At 45.5% G+C, this 17,814-nt stretch overlaps 1 protein-coding gene across 1 annotated transcript in view; it reads right to left on the reverse strand.

Moving 5' to 3' along the window:
* Positions 1–17,077, reverse strand: part of LOC311134488 (egl nine homolog 1-like) — a gene marked incomplete at its 3' end in the record, with an annotated part of 49,747 nt that extends 32,670 nt beyond the window's left edge. Inside the window, exon 1 of the mRNA XM_084168180.1 lies at positions 15,947–17,077. Coding sequence (XP_084024306.1) covers positions 15,947–16,729 — 783 coding nt within the window. The 5' untranslated portion in view covers positions 16,730–17,077. The remainder of the gene's footprint in view (positions 1–15,946) is intronic.
* Between the last annotated feature and the right edge of the window lie 737 nt (positions 17,078–17,814).

Below are 17,814 nucleotides of genomic sequence, written 5' to 3' on the forward strand. Positions count from 1 at the left end.
CTAAACATAGACAGGTTAGTTAGCCTAGGGCTATAACCCCCTAAACATAGACAGGTTAGTTATCCTAGGGCTATAACCCCCTAAACATAGACAGGTTAGTTATCCTAGGGCTATAACCCCCTAAACATAGACAGTTTAGTTATCCTAGGGCTATAACCCCCCTAAACATAGACAGGTTAGTTAGCCTAGGGCTATAACCCCCTAAACATAGACAGGTTAGTTAGCCTAGGGCTATAACCCCCTAAACATAGACAGGTTAGTTAGCCTAGGGCTATAACCCCCTAAACATAGACAGGTTAGTTATCCTAGGGCTATAACCCCCTAAACATAGACAGGTTAGTTAGCCTAGGGCTATAACCCCCTAAACATAGACAGGTTAGTTATCCTAGGGCTATAACCCCCTAAACATAGACAGGTTAGTTATCCTAGGGCTATAACCCCCTAAACATAGACAGGTTAGTTATCCTAGGGCTATAACCCCCTAAACATAGACAGGTTAGTTATCCTAGGGCTATAACCCCCTAAACATAGACAGGTTAGTTAGCCTAGGGCTATAACCCCCTAAACATAGACAGGTTAGTTATCCTAGGGCTATAACCCCCTAAACATAGACAGGTTAGTTATCCTAGGGCTATAACCCCCCCTAAACATAGACAGGTTAGTTAGCCTAGGGTTATAACCCCCTAAACATAGACAGGTTAGTTATCCTAGGGCTATAACCCCCCCTAAACATAGACAGGTTAGTTAGCCTAGGGCTATAACCCCCCTAAACATAGACAGGTTAGTTATCCTAGGGCTATAACCCCCCTAAACATAGACAGGTTAGTTATCCTAGGGCTATAACCCCCTAAACATAGACAGGTTAGTTAGCCTAGGGCTATAACCCCCTAAACATAGACAGGTTAGTTAGCCTAGGGCTATAACCCCCTAAACATAGACAGGTTAGTTAGCCTAGGGCTATAACCCCCCCTAAACATAGACAGGTTAGTTATCCTAGGGCTATAACCCCCTAAACATAGACAGGTTAGTTAGCCTAGGGCTATAACCCCCCTAAACATAGACAGGTTAGTTATCCTAGGGCTATAACCCCCCTAAACATAGACAGGTTAGTTAGCCTAGGGCTATAACCCCCTAAACATAGACAGGTTAGTTAGCATAGGGCTAGGCTATAACCCCCCTAAACATAGACAGGTTAGTTAGCATAGGGCTATAACCCCCCTAAACATAGACAGGTTAGTTAGCCTAGGGCTATAACCCCCCTAAACATAGACAGGTTAGTTATCCTAGGGCTATAACCCCCTAAACATAGACAGGTTAGTTAGCCTAGGGCTATAACCCCCCTAAACATAGACAGGTTAGTTATCCTAGGGCTATAACCCCCCTAAACATAGACAGGTTAGTTAGCCTAGGGCTATAACCCCCCTAAACATAGACAGGTTAGTTAGCCTAGGGCTATAACCCCCTAAACATAGACAGGTTAGTTATCCTAGGGCTATAACCCCCTAAACATAGACAGGTTAGTTATCCTAGGGCTATAACCCCCTAAACATAGACAGGTTAGTTATCCTAGGGCTATAACCCCCTAAACATAGACAGGTTAGTTATCCTAGGGCTATAACCCCCTAAACATAGACAGGTTAGTTAGCCTAGGGCTATAACCCCCCTAAACATAGACAGGTTAGTTATCCTAGGGCTATAACCCCCCTAAACATAGACAGGTTAGTTAGCATAGGGCTATAACCCCCTAAACATAGACAGGTTAGTTATCCTAGGGCTATAACCCCCTAAACATAGACAGGTTAGTTATCCTAGGGCTATAACCCCCTAAACATAGACAGGTTAGTTAGCCTAGGGCTATAACCCCCCTAAACATAGACAGGTTAGTTAGCCTAGGGCTAGGGTTATAACCCCCTAAACATAGACAGGTTAGTTATCCTAGGGCTATAACCCCCTAAACATAGACAGGTTAGTTATCCTAGGGCTATAACCCCCTAAACATAGACAGGTTAGTTATCCTAGGGCTATAACCCCCTAAACATAGACAGGTTAGTTAGCCTAGGGCTAGGCTATAACCCCCTAAACATAGACAGGTTAGTTAGCCTAGGGCTATAACCCCCTAAACATAGACAGGTTAGTTATCCTAGGGCTATAACCCCCTAAACATAGACAGGTTAGTTAGCCTAGGGCTATAACCCCCTAAACATAGACAGGTTAGTTATCCTAGGGCTATAACCCCCTAAACATAGACAGGTTAGTTAGCCTAGGGCTATAACCCCCTAAACATAGACAGGTTAGTTATCCTAGGGCTATAACCCCCTAAACATAGACAGGTTAGTTATCCTAGGGCTATAACCCCCTAAACATAGACAGGTTAGTTAGCCTAGGGCTAGGCTATAACCCCCTAAACATAGACAGGTTAGTTAGCCTAGGGCTATAACCCCCTAAACATAGACAGGTTAGTTATCCTAGGGCTATAACCCCCTAAACATAGACAGGTTAGTTAGCCTAGGGCTATAACCCCCTAAACATAGACAGGTTAGTTATCCTAGGGCTATAACCCCCCTAAACATAGACAGGTTAGTTAGCCTAGGGCTATAACCCCCTAAACATAGACAGGTTAGTTATCCTAGGGCTATAACCCCCCTAAACATAGACAGGTTAGTTAGCCTAGAGCTATAACCCCCCTAAACATAGACAGGTTAGTTAGCCTAGGGCTATAACCCCCTAAACATAGACAGGTTAGTTAGCCTAGGGCTATAACCCCCTAAACATAGACAGGTTAGTTATCCTAGGGCTATAACCTCCTAAACATAGACAGGTTAGTTAGCCTAGGGCTAGGCTATAACCCCCTAAACATAGACAGGTTAGTTAGCATAGGGCTATAACCCCCTAAACATAGACAGGTTAGTTAGCCTAGGGCTATAACCCCCCTAAACATAGACAGGTTAGTTATCCTAGGGCTATAACCCCCTAAACATAGACAGGTTAGTTATCCTAGGGCTATAACCCCCCTAAACATAGACAGGTTAGTTATCCTAGGGCTATAACCCCCCTAAACATAGACAGGTTAGTTAGCCTAGGGCTAGGGCTATAACCCCCTAAACATAGACAGGTTAGTTATCCTAGGGCTATAACCCCCCTAAACATAGACAGGTTAGTTATCCTAGGGCTATAACCCCCTAAACATAGACAGGTTAGTTAGCCTAGGGCTATAACCCCCTAAACATAGACAGGTTAGTTAGCCTAGGGCTATAACCCCCTAAACATAGACAGGTTAGTTATCCTAGGGCTATAACCCCCTAAACATAGACAGGTTAGTTAGCCTAGGGCTATAACCCCCCTAAACATAGACAGGTTAGTTATCCTAGGGCTATAACCCCCCTAAACATAGACAGGTTAGTTATCCTAGGGCTATAACCACCTAAACATAGACAGGTTAGTTATCCTAGGGCTATAACCCCCTAAACATAGACAGGTTAGTTAGCCTAGGGCTATAACCCCCCTAAACATAGACAGGTTAGTTATCCTAGGGCTATAACCCCCTAAACATAGACAGGTTAGTTAGCCTAGGGCTATAACCCCCTAAACATAGACAGGTTAGTTAGCCTAGGGTTATAACCCCCTAAACATAGACAGGTTAGTTATCCTAGGGCTATAACCCCCTAAACATAGACAGGTTAGTTAGCCTAGGGCTATAACCCCCCTAAACATAGACAGGTTAGTTATCCTAGGGCTATAACCCCCTAAACATAGACAGGTTAGTTATCCTAGGGCTATAACCCCCCTAAACATAGACAGGTTAGTTATCCTAGGGCTATAACCCCCCTAAACATAGACAGGTTAGTTATCCTAGGGCTATAACCCCCCTAAACATAGACAGGTTAGTTAGCCTAGGGCTATAACCCCCTAAACATAGACAGGTTAGTTATCCTAGGGCTATAACCCCCTAAACATAGACAGGTTAGTTATCCTAGGGCTATAACCCCCTAAACATAGACAGGTTAGTTATCCTAGGGCTATAACCCCCTAAACATAGACAGGTTAGTTATCCTAGGGCTATAACCCCCTAAACATAGACAGGTTAGTTAGCCTAGGGCTATAACCCCCTAAACATAGACAGGTTAGTTATCCTAGGGCTATAACCCCCTAAACATAGACAGGTTAGTTAGCCTAGGGCTATAACCCCCTAAACATAGACAGGTTAGTTATCCTAGGGCTATAACCCCCTAAACATAGACAGGTTAGTTATCCTAGGGCTATAACCCCCTAAACATAGACAGGTTAGTTATCCTAGGGCTATAACCCCCTAAACATAGACAGGTTAGTTATCCTAGGGCTATAACCCCCTAAACATAGACAGGTTAGTTATCCTAGGGCTATAACCCCCCTAAACATAGACAGGTTAGTTAGCCTAGGGTTATAACCCCCTAAACATAGACAGGTTAGTTATCCTAGGGCTATAACCCCCTAAACATAGACAGGTTAGTTATCCTAGGGCTATAACCCCCTAAACATAGACAGGTTAGTTAGCCTAGGGCTAGGCTATAACCCCCCTAAACATAGACAGGTTAGTTATCCTAGGGCTATAACCCCCTAAACATAGACAGGTTAGTTATCCTAGGGCTATAACCCCCTAAACATAGACAGGTTAGTTAGCCTAGGGCTATAACCCCCCTAAACATAGACAGGTTAGTTATCCTAGGGCTATAACCCCCCTAAACATAGACAGGTTAGTTATCCTAGGGCTATAACCCCCTAAACATAGACAGGTTAGTTAGCATAGGGCTATAACCCCCTAAACATAGACAGGTTAGTTAGCCTAGGGCTATAACCCCCTAAACATAGACAGGTTAGTTAGCATAGGGCTATAACCCCCTAAACATAGACAGGTTAGTTAGCCTAGGGCTATAACCCCCTAAACATAGACAGGTTAGTTATCCTAGGGCTATAACCCCCCTAAACATAGACAGGTTAGTTATCCTAGAGCTATAACCCCCCTAAACATAGACAGGTTAGTTATCCTAGGGCTATAACCCCCCTAAACATAGACAGGTTAGTTATCCTAGGGCTATAACCCCCTAAACATAGACAGGTTAGTTAGCCTAGGGCTATAACCCCCTAAACATAGACAGGTTAGTTATCCTAGGGCTATAACCCCCTAAACATAGACAGGTTAGTTAGCCTAGGGCTATAACCCCCTAAACATAGACAGGTTAGTTATCCTAGGGCTATAACCCCCTAAACATAGACAGGTTAGTTATCCTAGGGCTATAACCCCCTAAACATAGACAGGTTAGTTATCCTAGGGCTATAACCCCCCTAAACATAGACAGGTTAGTTATCCTAGGGCTATAACCCCCTAAACATAGACAGGTTAGTTATCCTAGGGCTATAACCCCCTAAACATAGACAGGTTAGTTATCCTAGGGCTATAACCCCCTAAACATAGACAGGTTAGTTATCCTAGGGCTATAACCCCCTAAACATAGACAGGTTAGTTAGCCTAGGGCTATAACCCCCTAAACATAGACAGGTTAGTTATCCTAGGGCTAGGCTATAACCCCCCTAAACATAGACAGGTTAGTTAGCCTAGGGCTATAACCCCCTAAACATAGACAGGTTAGTTATCCTAGGACTATAACCCCCCTAAACATAGACAGGTTAGTTATCCTAGGGCTATAACCCCCTAAACATAGACAGGTTAGTTATCCTAGGGCTATAACCCCCTAAACATAGACAGGTTAGTTAGCCTAGGGCTATAACCTCCTAAACATAGACAGGTTAGTTATCCTAGGGCTATAACCCCCTAAACATAGACAGGTTAGTTATCCTAGGGCTATAACCCCCTAAACATAGACAGGTTAGTTAGCATAGGGCTATAACCCCCTAAACATAGACAGGTTAGTTATCCTAGGGCTATAACCCCCTAAACATAGACAGGTTAGTTATCCTAGGACTATAACCCCCCTAAACATAGACAGGTTAGTTATCCTAGGGCTATAACCCCCTAAACATAGACAGGTTAGTTATCCTAGGGCTATAACCCCCTAAACATAGACAGGTTAGTTAGCCTAGGGCTATAACCCCCTAAACATAGACAGGTTAGTTATCCTAGGGCTATAACCCCCCTAAACATAGACAGGTTAGTTATCCTAGGGCTATAACCCCCCTAAACATAGACAGGTTAGTTATCCTAGGGCTATAACCCCCCTAAACATAGACAGGTTAGTTATCCTAGGGCTATAACCCCCCTAAACATAGACAGGTTAGTTAGCCTAGGGCTATAACCCCCCTAAACATAGACAGGTTAGTTATCCTAGGGCTATAACCCCCTAAACATAGACAGGTTAGTTATCCTAGGGCTATAACCCCCCTAAACATAGACAGGTTAGTTAGCCTAGGGCTATAACCCCCTAAACATAGACAGGTTAGTTATCCTAGGGCTATAACCCCCCTAAACATAGACAGGTTAGTTATCCTAGGGCTATAACCCCCCCTAAACATAGACAGGTTAGTTAGCCTAGGGCTATAACCCCCTAAACATAGACAGGTTAGTTATCCTAGGGCTATAACCCCCCTAAACATAGACAGGTTAGTTAGCCTAGGGCTATAACCCCCTAAACATAGACAGGTTAGTTATCCTAGGGCTATAACCCCCCTAAACATAGACAGGTTAGTTAGCCTAGGGCTATAACCCCCCTAAACATAGACAGGTTAGTTAGCCTAGGGCTATAACCCCCCCTAAACATAGACAGGTTAGTTAGCCTAGGGCTATAACCCCCTAAACATAGACAGGTTAGTTATCCTAGGGCTATAACCCCCTAAACATAGACAGGTTAGTTATCCTAGGGCTATAACCCCCCCTAAACATAGACAGGTTAGTTATCCTAGGGCTATAACCCCCTAAACATAGACAGGTTAGTTATCCTAGGGCTATAACCCCCTAAACATAGACAGGTTAGTTATCCTAGGGCTATAACCCCCTAAACATAGACAGGTTAGTTATCCTAGGGCTATAACCCCCTAAACATAGACAGGTTAGTTATCCTAGGGCTATAACCCCCTAAACATAGACAGGTTAGTTATCCTAGGGCTATAACCCCCCTAAACATAGACAGGTTAGTTATCCTAGGGCTATAACCCCCCTAAACATAGACAGGTTAGTTAGCCTAGGGCTATAACCCCCCTAAACATAGACAGGTTAGTTATCCTAGGGCTATAACCCCCTAAACATAGACAGGTTAGTTATCCTAGGGCTAGACTATAACCCCCCTAAACATAGACAGGTTAGTTAGCCTAGGGCTAGGCTATAACCCCCTAAACATAGACAGGTTAGTTAGCCTAGGGCTATAACCCCCTAAACATAGACAGGTTAGTTATCCTAGGGCTATAACCCCCTAAACATAGACAGGTTAGTTATCCTAGGGCTATAACCCCCTAAACATAGACAGGTTAGTTATCCTAGGGCTATAACCCCCTAAACATAGACAGGTTAGTTATCCTAGGGCTATAACCCCCTAAACATAGACAGGTTAGTTATCCTAGGGCTATAACCCCCTAAACATAGACAGGTTAGTTAGCCTAGGGCTATAACCCCCTAAACATAGACAGGTTAGTTATCCTAGGGCTATAACCCCCTAAACATAGACAGGTTAGTTAGCCTAGGGCTATAACCCCCTAAACATAGACAGGTTAGTTATCCTAGGGCTATAACCCCCTAAACATAGACAGGTTAGTTATCCTAGGGCTATAACCCCCCTAAACATAGACAGGTTAGTTATCCTAGGGCTATAACCCCCTAAACATAGACAGGTTAGTTATCCTAGGGCTATAACCCCCTAAACATAGACAGGTTAGTTATCCTAGGGCTATAACCCCCTAAACATAGACAGGTTAGTTAGCCTAGGGCTATAACCCCCTAAACATAGACAGGTTAGTTATCCTAGGGCTATAACCCCCTAAACATAGACAGGTTAGTTATCCTAGGGCTATAACCCCCTAAACATAGACAGGTTAGTTAGCCTAGGGCTAGGCTATAACCCCCTAAACATAGACAGGTTAGTTATCCTAGGGCTATAACCCCCCTAAACATAGACAGGTTAGTTAGCCTAGGGCTATAACCCCCTAAACATAGACAGGTTAGTTATCCTAGGGCTATAACCCCCCTAAACATAGACAGGTTAGTTATCCTAGGGCTATAACCCCCCCTAAACATAGACAGGTTAGTTATCCTAGGGCTATAACCCCCCTAAACATAGACAGGTTAGTTATCCTAGGGCTATAACCCCCCCTAAACATAGACAGGTTAGTTATCCTAGGGCTATAACCCCCCTAAACATAGACAGGTTAGTTATCCTAGGGCTATAACCCCCCTAAACATAGACAGGTTAGTTAGCCTAGGGCTATAACCCCCCTAAACATAGACAGGTTAGTTATCCTAGGGTTATAACCCCCCTAAACATAGACAGGTTAGTTATCCTAGGGTTATAACCCCCCTAAACATAGACAGGTTAGTTATCCTAGGGCTATAACCCCCCTAAACATAGACAGGTTAGTTAGCCTAGGCTATAACCCCCCTAAACATAGACAGGTTAGTTAGTCTAGGGCTATAACCCCCCTAAACATAGACAGGTTCTACACTTAAAATACGCAAAAACAGTTTGATAAAGACAGAGTGTATTGTCATCAGAATCATTAAGTCTAGGCCTACTCAACAAACATATGTTGTCACTAATTCATCACCATGCAGTGTTCAATGTGGATTGTTAATTCATTTACAAAATTCCAAAGAACAGGCAGAATGAAATAAATCGAACAATACCCCATAATGACAAAGCGAAAACAGGTTTTTACAACATTTTTGCTTATTTATTACATATAACTAACAGAAATACCTTATTTACATAAGTATTCAGACCCTTTGCTATGAGACTCGAAAATTGAGCTCAGATGCATCCTGATTCCATTGATCATCCTTGAGATATTTCTACAACTTGATTGGAGTCCACCTGTGGTAAATTCAATTGAATGGACATGATTTGGAAAGAACCCGATGGTCACTCTGACAGAGCTCTAGAGTTCCTCTGTGGAGATGGTTGTCCTTCTGGAAGGTTCTCCCATCCACGCAGATGAACTCTGGAGCCCTGAAACAGACTTTAAGAACATACAGGCTATGTGCCCACTGGCCACAAAATGAGGTGGAAACTGAGCTGCACTTCTTAACCTCCTGCCAAATGTATGACCATATTAGAGACACATATTTCCTTCAGATTACACAGATCCACAAAGAATTAGAAAACAGCCTTTATTATTTTGGGACTTCTGAGTGTAATGTTTACTGTTAATATTTATTGTTTAATTCACTTTTGTTTATTATCTATTCCACTTGCTTTGGCAATGTTAACATATGTTTCCCATGCCAATAAAGCCCTTACATTGAAATTGAATTTTGAGAGAGAGAGAGAGAGAGATATGGAGAGCGAGAGAGAGAGATATGGAGAGAGAGAAAGAGGGAGAGAGAGGGAGAAGGTATAGAGATGGAGAGAGAGAGGAGGTAGAAAGAGAGAGAGAGGAGAGAGAGACGAGGTAGAGAAAGACGAGGTAGAGAGCGAGAGAGAGACGAGGGAGAGAGAGACGAGGGAGAGAAAGAAACGAGGTAGAGAGAGAGACGAGTTGAGAGCGAGAGAGAGACGAGGTAGAGAGCGAGAGAGAAACGAGGTAGAGAGCGAGAGAGAGCGAGACGAGAGAGAGAGCGAGACGAGGTAGAGAGAGAGAAACGAGGTAGAGAGCGAGAGAGAAACGAGGTAGAGAGCGAGAGAGAAACGAGGTAGAGAGCGAGAGAGAAACGAGGTAGAGAGCGAGAGAGAGCGAGACGAGGTAGAGAGAGAGATGAGGTAGAGAGAGAGAGAGCGGCGAGGGAGAGAGAGACGAGGTAGAGAAAGAAACGAGGTAGAGAGAGAGACGAGTTGAGAGCGAGACGAGGAAGAGAGACGAGGTAGAGAGAGAGAGAAGATGTAGAGATCGAGACAGATGTGGCAGGTAGACAGAGAGATGGAGAGAGAGAGACGAGGTAGAGAGATGAGAAAAAGACGAGGTGGAGAGATGAGAGAGAGGAGGTAGAGATGGAGAGAGAGGTAGTAGAAAGAGGTAGAAAGAGAGAGAGATGTGGTAGGTAGACAGAGATGGAGAGAAGGTAGAGAGAGAGAGAGAGACGAGGTAGAGAGAGACGAGGTAGAGAAAGAAACGAGGTAGAGAGAGAGCGAGACGAGGTAGAGCGAGCGACGAGGTAGAGAGCGAGAGAGAGACGAGGTAGAGAGCGAGAGAGAGACGAGGTAGAGAGCGAGACGAGGTAGAGAGCGAGTCGAGGTAGAGAGAGCGAGACGAGGTAGAGAGAGCGAGAGAGACGAGGTAGAGCGAGCGACGAGGTAGAGAGCGAGAGAGAGACGAGGTAGAGAGCGAGAGAGAGACGAGGTAGAGAGCGAGACGAGGTAGAGCGAGAGAGAGACGAGGTAGAGCGAGCGACGAGGTAGAGAGCGAGAGAGAGACGAGGTAGAGAGCGAGAGAGAGACGAGGTAGAGAGCGAGACGAGGTAGAGCGAGAGAGAGACGAGGTAGAGAGCGAGAGAGAGACGAGGTAGAGAGCGAGAGAGAGACGAGGTAGAGAGCGAGTCGAGGTAGAGAGAGCGAGACGAGGTAGAGAGAGCGAGAGAGACGAGGTAGAGAGCGAGAGAGAAAGGTAATATTAGGTCATATTAGGTGATCTAGCTAGCTAGCCAATTAGATAATATGCCTGAACACATGGTTTATGAATGTAAAATGCGGTCCGCTATAGGATACAAGAAATGTACAAGAAATGATGCGCTGGTAATATGGGCCGGATCTTTAATATAATAATGGGCCGGATCTGTAATATGGGCCGGATCTGTAATATGGGCCGGATCTGTAATATGGGCCGGATCTGTTGACGTGGCTGGGCTAGAAGCAAGCCGTTTTCGCTGTAGTAATGGAACAAACATGAAGATACCGAATCTGCACTCACTCTTGTTTTTAGGAAACAAAAAAAGGTACAGTGGACCCTAATCATTACAACAATTATCTGGGAGACTTTTTTCATAGATGCAAAATAAAACTCCTGGTCGTCCAGCAAACTATTTGGTCGCACTTTAGAGCCCTGATCCATTCTCTGTCACACGACCCACACTGCCGCCCACTCCGTCACGCTGCTACCGCCCACTCCGTCACGCTGCTACCGCCCACTCCGTCACGCTGCTACCGCCCATTCCGTCACGCTGCTACCGCCCACTCAGTCACGCTGCTACCGCCCACTCAGTCACGCTGCTACCGCCCACTCCGTCACGCTGCTACCGCCCACTCCGTCACGCTGCTACCGCCCACTCCGTCACGTTGCTACCGCCCACTCCGTCACGTTGCTACCGCCCACTCCGTCACGCTGCTACCGCCCACTCCGTCACGCTGCTACCGCCCACTCCGTCACGCTGCTACCGCCCACTCCGTCACGCTAATGCCCAGTGTTCTACTACCCGCACGGTTGGAACATACTGCCAAATTCTCTAAAACGCTGTTGGAGGCGGCTTATGGTAGAGAAATAAACACTAAATTCTCTGGCAACATCTCTGGTGGACATTCCTGCAGTCATCATGCCAATTGCACGCTCCCTCAAAACATGAGACATCTGTGGCATTGTGTTGTGTGACAAAAATGCACATTTTAGAGTGGCCATTTATTGTCCCCAGCACAAGGTGCACCTGTGTAATGATAATTAATTAGCTTCTTGATATGGAACCTGGCGCAGACGAAGATGGCGGCCTCGCGACTACCTCTTAGGAAACTTTGCAGTATTTTGTTTTTTTATGTATAATTTTTTACATTGTTATCTCAGAAAGTGTTTTGTATCATTACATACAGCCGAGGAAAACTATTGGATATCAGAGCGGCGGTAACTTGGGATATTCTGTCGAAATCGGTCCAGCCAGAGGGGTTCTCAGTTCTTCGCGCAGACAGGAATAAATATCTCTCCGGGAAGCAGAAGGGCGGAGGTGTGTGTTTCATGATTAACAACTCATGGTGTAATTGTAGTAACATAGAGGAACTCGAGTCCTTCTGTTCACCCGACCTAGAATATCTCACAATCAAATGCCGACCGTATTTTCTCCCAAGATAATTTTCTTCGGTTATAGTCACGGCCGTGTATATCCCCCTCAAGCTGATACCACGACGGCCCTCAAAGAACTACGCTGGACTTTATGCAAACTGGAAACCACATATCCTGAGGCTGCATTTATTGTAGCCGGGGATTTTAACAAAGCAAATTTGAGGACTAGGCTGCCGAAGTTCTATCAACAAAATCGACTGTTGTACTCGCTCTACCAAATTCCTCGACCATTGCTATTCAAACTACCGGGGTGGCTACAAGGCCCTCCCCGCCCTCCTTTCGGCAAATCTGACCACGACTCCATTTTGCTCCTCCCTTCCTATAGGCAGAAACTCAAACAGGAAATACCCGTGCTAAGGACTATTCAACGCTGGTCTGACCAATCGGAATCCACGCTTCAAGATTGTTTTGATCACGCGGACTGGGATATGTTCCGGGTAGCTTCCAAAAATAATTTAAACGAATGCACTGAAACGGTGACTGAGTTTATCAGGAAGTGTATAGGTGATGTTGTGCCCACTGTGACTATTAAAACCTACCCTAACCAGAAACCGTGGATAGACGGCAGCATTCGCACAAAACTGAAAGCGCGAACCACCGCATTTAACCATGGCAAGGTGACTGGGAATATGGCAGAATACAAACAGTGTAGCTACTCACTCCGCAAGGCAATTAAACTGGCAAAACATCAGTATAGAGACAAAGTGGAGGCGCAATTCAACGGCTCAGACACAAGACGTATGTGGCAGTGTCTACAGACAATCACGGACTACAAAAAGAAAACCAGCCACGTCGCCGACACCGACGTCTCGCTTCCAGACAAGCTAAACACCTTCTTCGCCCGCTTTGAGGATAACACAGTGCCACTGACGAGGCCCACTACCAAGGACTGTGGCCTCTCCTTCTCCGTGGCTGATGTGATTAAGACATTTAAGCATGTTAACCCCCGCAAGGCTGCCGGCCCAGACGGTATCCCTAGGCGCGTCCTCAGAGCATGCACAGACCAGCTGGCTGGTGTGTTTATGGAAATATTCAATCTCTCCCTTTCCCAGTCTGCTGTTTCCACATGCTTCAAGATGGCCAATAGATCCACAGACGATGCAATCGCCATCACACTGCCCTATCCCATCTGGACAAGAGGAATACCTATGTAAGAATGCTGTTCATTGACTATGGCTCAGCATTCAACACCATAGTACCCTCCAAGCTCATCATTAAGCTTGAGGCCCTGGGTCTGAACCCCGCCCTGTGCAACTGGGTCCTGGACTTCCTGATGGGCCGCCCCCAGGTGGTGAAGGTAGGAAACAACATCTCCACTTCGCTGATCCTCAACACAAGGGTGCATGCTCAGCCCCCTCCTGTCCTCCCTGTTCACCCATGACTATCCTAAGCCAGGTTGAACAGCACTATCCTAAACCAGGTTGAACAGCACAATCCTAAGCCAGGCTGAACAGCACAATGCTAAGCAAGGCTGAACAGCACTATCCTAAACCAGGTTGAACAGCACTATCCTAAACCAGGTTGAACAGCACAATCCTAAGCCAGGCTGAACAACACAATCCTAAGCAAGGCTGAACAGCACAATCGTAAACCAGGCTGAACAGCACTATCCAAGCCAGGTTGAACAGCACTATCCTAAACCAGGCTGCCAGTTACAACAGATCAGTTCTGCACCGTCAGCATCTTTATGCAAACAATAACAGATGAACTCAGAACAGAAGCATGTGAGATCATTTCAGGAACTAGAGCAAGTTGGTGTGAAACTTCTTGATTGTGTCCCAAATGGCATCCTATTTCCTAGCCTATAGTGGACTACTAGACCCATAGGGCCCTGGTCAAAAGTATTACAGGTGTAATATAGCTGTGGATTAATGGTGAATAAACTCAACTTTAACACATACTAAAGTATGTGGACACCCCTTCAAATTAATGGATTCGGCTATTTCAGCCATGGCCGTTGCTGACAGGTGTATAAAATCGAGAACATAGCCATGCGATCTCCATAGACAAAAATTGGCAGTAGAATGGCCTTACTGAAGAGCTCAGTGACTTTCAACGTGGCACCATCATAGGATGCCACCTTTCCAACAAGTCAGTTCGTCAAATGTCTGCCCTGCTAAACCTTCCCCAGTCAACTGTAAGTGCTGTTATTGTGAAGTGGAAACGTCTAGGAGCAACAACGGTTCAGCCGCGAAGTGGTAGGCCACACAAGCTCACAGAACGGGACCGCCGAGTGCTGAAGCACGTAGCACGTAAAAATTGTCTGTACTCGGTTGCAACACTCACTCCCGAGTTCCAAACTGCCTCTGGAAGCAACGTCAGCATTAGAACTGTTTGTTGGGAGCTTCATGAAATGGGTTTCCATGGCAGAGCAGCCGCACACAAGCCTAAGATCACCATGCGTAATGCCAAGCGTCAGCTGGAGTTGTGTAAAGCTCGCCACCATTGGACGCTGGAGCAGTGGAAACGCGTTCTCTGGAGTGATGAATCATGCTTCACCATCTGGCAGTCTGACGGACAAATCTGGGTTTGGCGGATGCCAGGAGAACGCTACCTGCCCCAATGCATAGTGCCAACTGTAAAGTGTGGTGGAGGAGGAATAATGGGCTGGGGCTGTTTTTCATGGTTTGGGCTAGGCCCCTTAGTTCAAGTGAAGGGAAATCTTAATGCTACAGCATACAATGACATTCTAGACAATTCTGTGCTTCCAACTTTGTGGCAACAGCTTGTTTCAGCATGACAATGCCCCCGTGCACAAAGCGAGGTCCATACAGAAATGGTTTGTCGAGATTGGTGTGGAAGAACTTGACTGGCCTGCACAGAGCCCTGCCCTCAACCTCATTGAACACCTTTGGGATGAATTGGAACGGCAACTGTGATCCAGGCCTAATCGCCCTACATCAGTGCTACTAATCACTAATGCTTGTGGTTGACTGGAAGCAAGTCCCCGCAGCAATGTTCCAACATCTAGTGGAAAGTCTTCCCAGAAGAGTGGAGGCTGTTATAGCAGCAAAGGGGGACCAACTCCATATTAATGCCCATGATTTTGGAATGAGATGTTCGACAGGCAGGTGTCCACATACTTTTGGTCATGTAGCGCACGCTTACCATGGTATATCATTTACATTACATTTACATTTTAGTCATTTAGCAGACTAAGAGCGACTTACAGGAGCAATTAGGGTTAAGTACCTTGCTCAAGGGCACATCGACAGATTTTTCACCTAGTTGGCTGGGGGATTACAACCAGCGACCTTTCGGTTACTGGCACAACGCGCTTTACCACTAAGCTACCTGCTACCTGGTTGAATGAATGTATGGACCTGTTCCATACTGTAGTCATGCATGGTACAGGCCTATAGGCTGAAATACATGATGTATACAGGCTATGTGACGACTTAGGAAACATTGTGATTTAATTAAAAGATGCATAATGCAGAAATCGCTCCGCCATTTCCTGGTTGCTAAAATTCTACTAGTTCGACTAATTTCAGTTTATGTGACAAAACAAATCAAGTATAGTGTAGAGAATCATTGTGCTATCTAAACAAAAGCTGTTAAATAAATGTAACATCAGCTGAAAATGCAATATTTTTGCTTATGTACAAATCCGAAAGTAAAAGACACTAAAACTAAAAACTTAATGGGGTACATAGAAACAGCCTCTTAAGACTCGCCTTCAATGAGAATGACAGATATATACAATTCTATGTGAATTTGGTCGGGTCGGCCAAAGAGTTTCATATCGCAGCTTTAACTTAACCTGGCTACTTACTTTAGTCCTTCCATTTATTGTAAAGTTTCCCAGCTGACCGTTACAATGTCTGACCAGATCATCCATACGGCTCATGAGGAAGCGGATCTTCTCACAGCCGGCCTCTCGGCCCTCGATCCATGTGATCTTATCCCCCCTAATGTCTTTAGTGGAGTCACTTTTCTGACTGACCAACTGACCGTCGGTAAACTTCCCGGTTTTATGCAGCACCTTGACATCCTCCAGGATGGCCAGCCCCGTTTCCCCGCCGAGGAAGTTGTCAACTACACAGATCCCATGCTTAGTCATACACGGGACTATGTACTCCATGGCGAGTTTCTGAGGCGTGGACCGGGTGGTGGTTTGTCCGTTGGGTTTGGTATTGTTATTAGACCCGCCTGGCTGATCGACCGAGGACCCCGAGCACTCTGCGTTAGTTATAAAACCTTTCATTCTAGTCTCTCCGCTCCGAGATGCGGTGTTGTCGGGTTCGACGCGTGTCTTCAGCTCCGCTGGTGGTCCTTTTTGTGGCGGTAGTGTCTGTCCCTCTGTCCCCCCATCCCCAGACGGTACCCGACGTTCAGCAGGCTTCTGGTTTGAAACCTGCGACTTCGCCTCAGATTCTTTACAGAGGAGTTTGTGCATTTTCCAGTGCTGCTTCTGGTGTTCCTTGCTGCAGTAGAACGAGTTCCGACACCGGCTGCACTTGAGGAGATTCTCCATTTTCCCACAAAGTTCACAATACTGTCTTTCCCGCTCCAAGTCCAGAGCAGTCTGGGCTCCAGTCTCATGTTTAGTCTCCATGTTTGCAGTTGGAAGTAACGTTTGTTAGCTAGTGTGTTACGGTGTTTAAATCCAATCCTTTACACCGCTACTGAGAAGTTTGGAAGTGATCCACACACAGCTCCAGCCCAGCCTGCCACGCCACACAGAGTGAAACGGAAAAGCAGCTCCCGACGATTTAAGACCCGATAATTTCATCACACGTATTCCGCTGTTTACTTTATATTACACGGTAATAGGAGTGTCGGTGCGTTCGAACCCAACATTTCGATAAGACTGGTCGTCGGGACGTTTTGTAGCGAGGAGCAAGCTATCGGTCCGTCTTACTACGCTCTCCCTCTCTCTGGGGCGTATTATTTACCCAGAGTCTGTTGCAAAACCTTTCTTAAACGGAAGCGAACAAAATAGGGCGGGACATACCTGAATTTGTCCAATAGAAACTCTAGTTTAGTTGCAAATCGGATTGGAATTGTTTACACATCTGGGCTGCGTTCAGTACGTTTTTACGTTCTGGAACGTTCAATTGAACGGAAATGGTGCTGTACTGAACGACAAGTTGGGGAACACAGTCAGCATGGCCACTGCCCTTTAAATACGTCACTCATTGCTTCAAGCCACACCTCGCCACACCCACCACATTGGAGAAAATGTACCTCAAAGTATGTTCAAGAACGTACAATAACGTTTTGGAGAAACGTCGTTAAATACAAACCGTTCCACAACGTAGCAAACGTTCAAGCGAACTGAACGCACCTATGATGTCGGCAACGAAACCCTGCCTACTGGTCCAATGTCAGCAGCTGGGCCTCCTCCCTCTAAACCTGCAATGTGTAACGTTTTGGGAGACCCGACCAAATTCACATAGAAATGTGCGGTATAAATGTGTCATTCATTGAAAACAAGTTAAATATGCGGTAGATCTGTTCTATGTCCTATATTTCTATGCTTTCCGTTCATAAGTTTCATTTTGCATCTTTTACTTTTCAAATCAAATCTAACTTGATTTGTCACATGCGCCTAATACAACAGGTGTAGACCTTAACATGAAATGCTTACTGACAAGCCCTTAACCAACAATGCAGTTCAAGAAAGAGTTAAGAAAATAT

Source organism: Coregonus lavaretus (assembly GCF_964263955.1).
Source record: "Coregonus lavaretus genome assembly, chromosome: 1".
Classification (NCBI taxonomy): Eukaryota; Metazoa; Chordata; class Actinopteri; order Salmoniformes; family Salmonidae; genus Coregonus; species Coregonus lavaretus.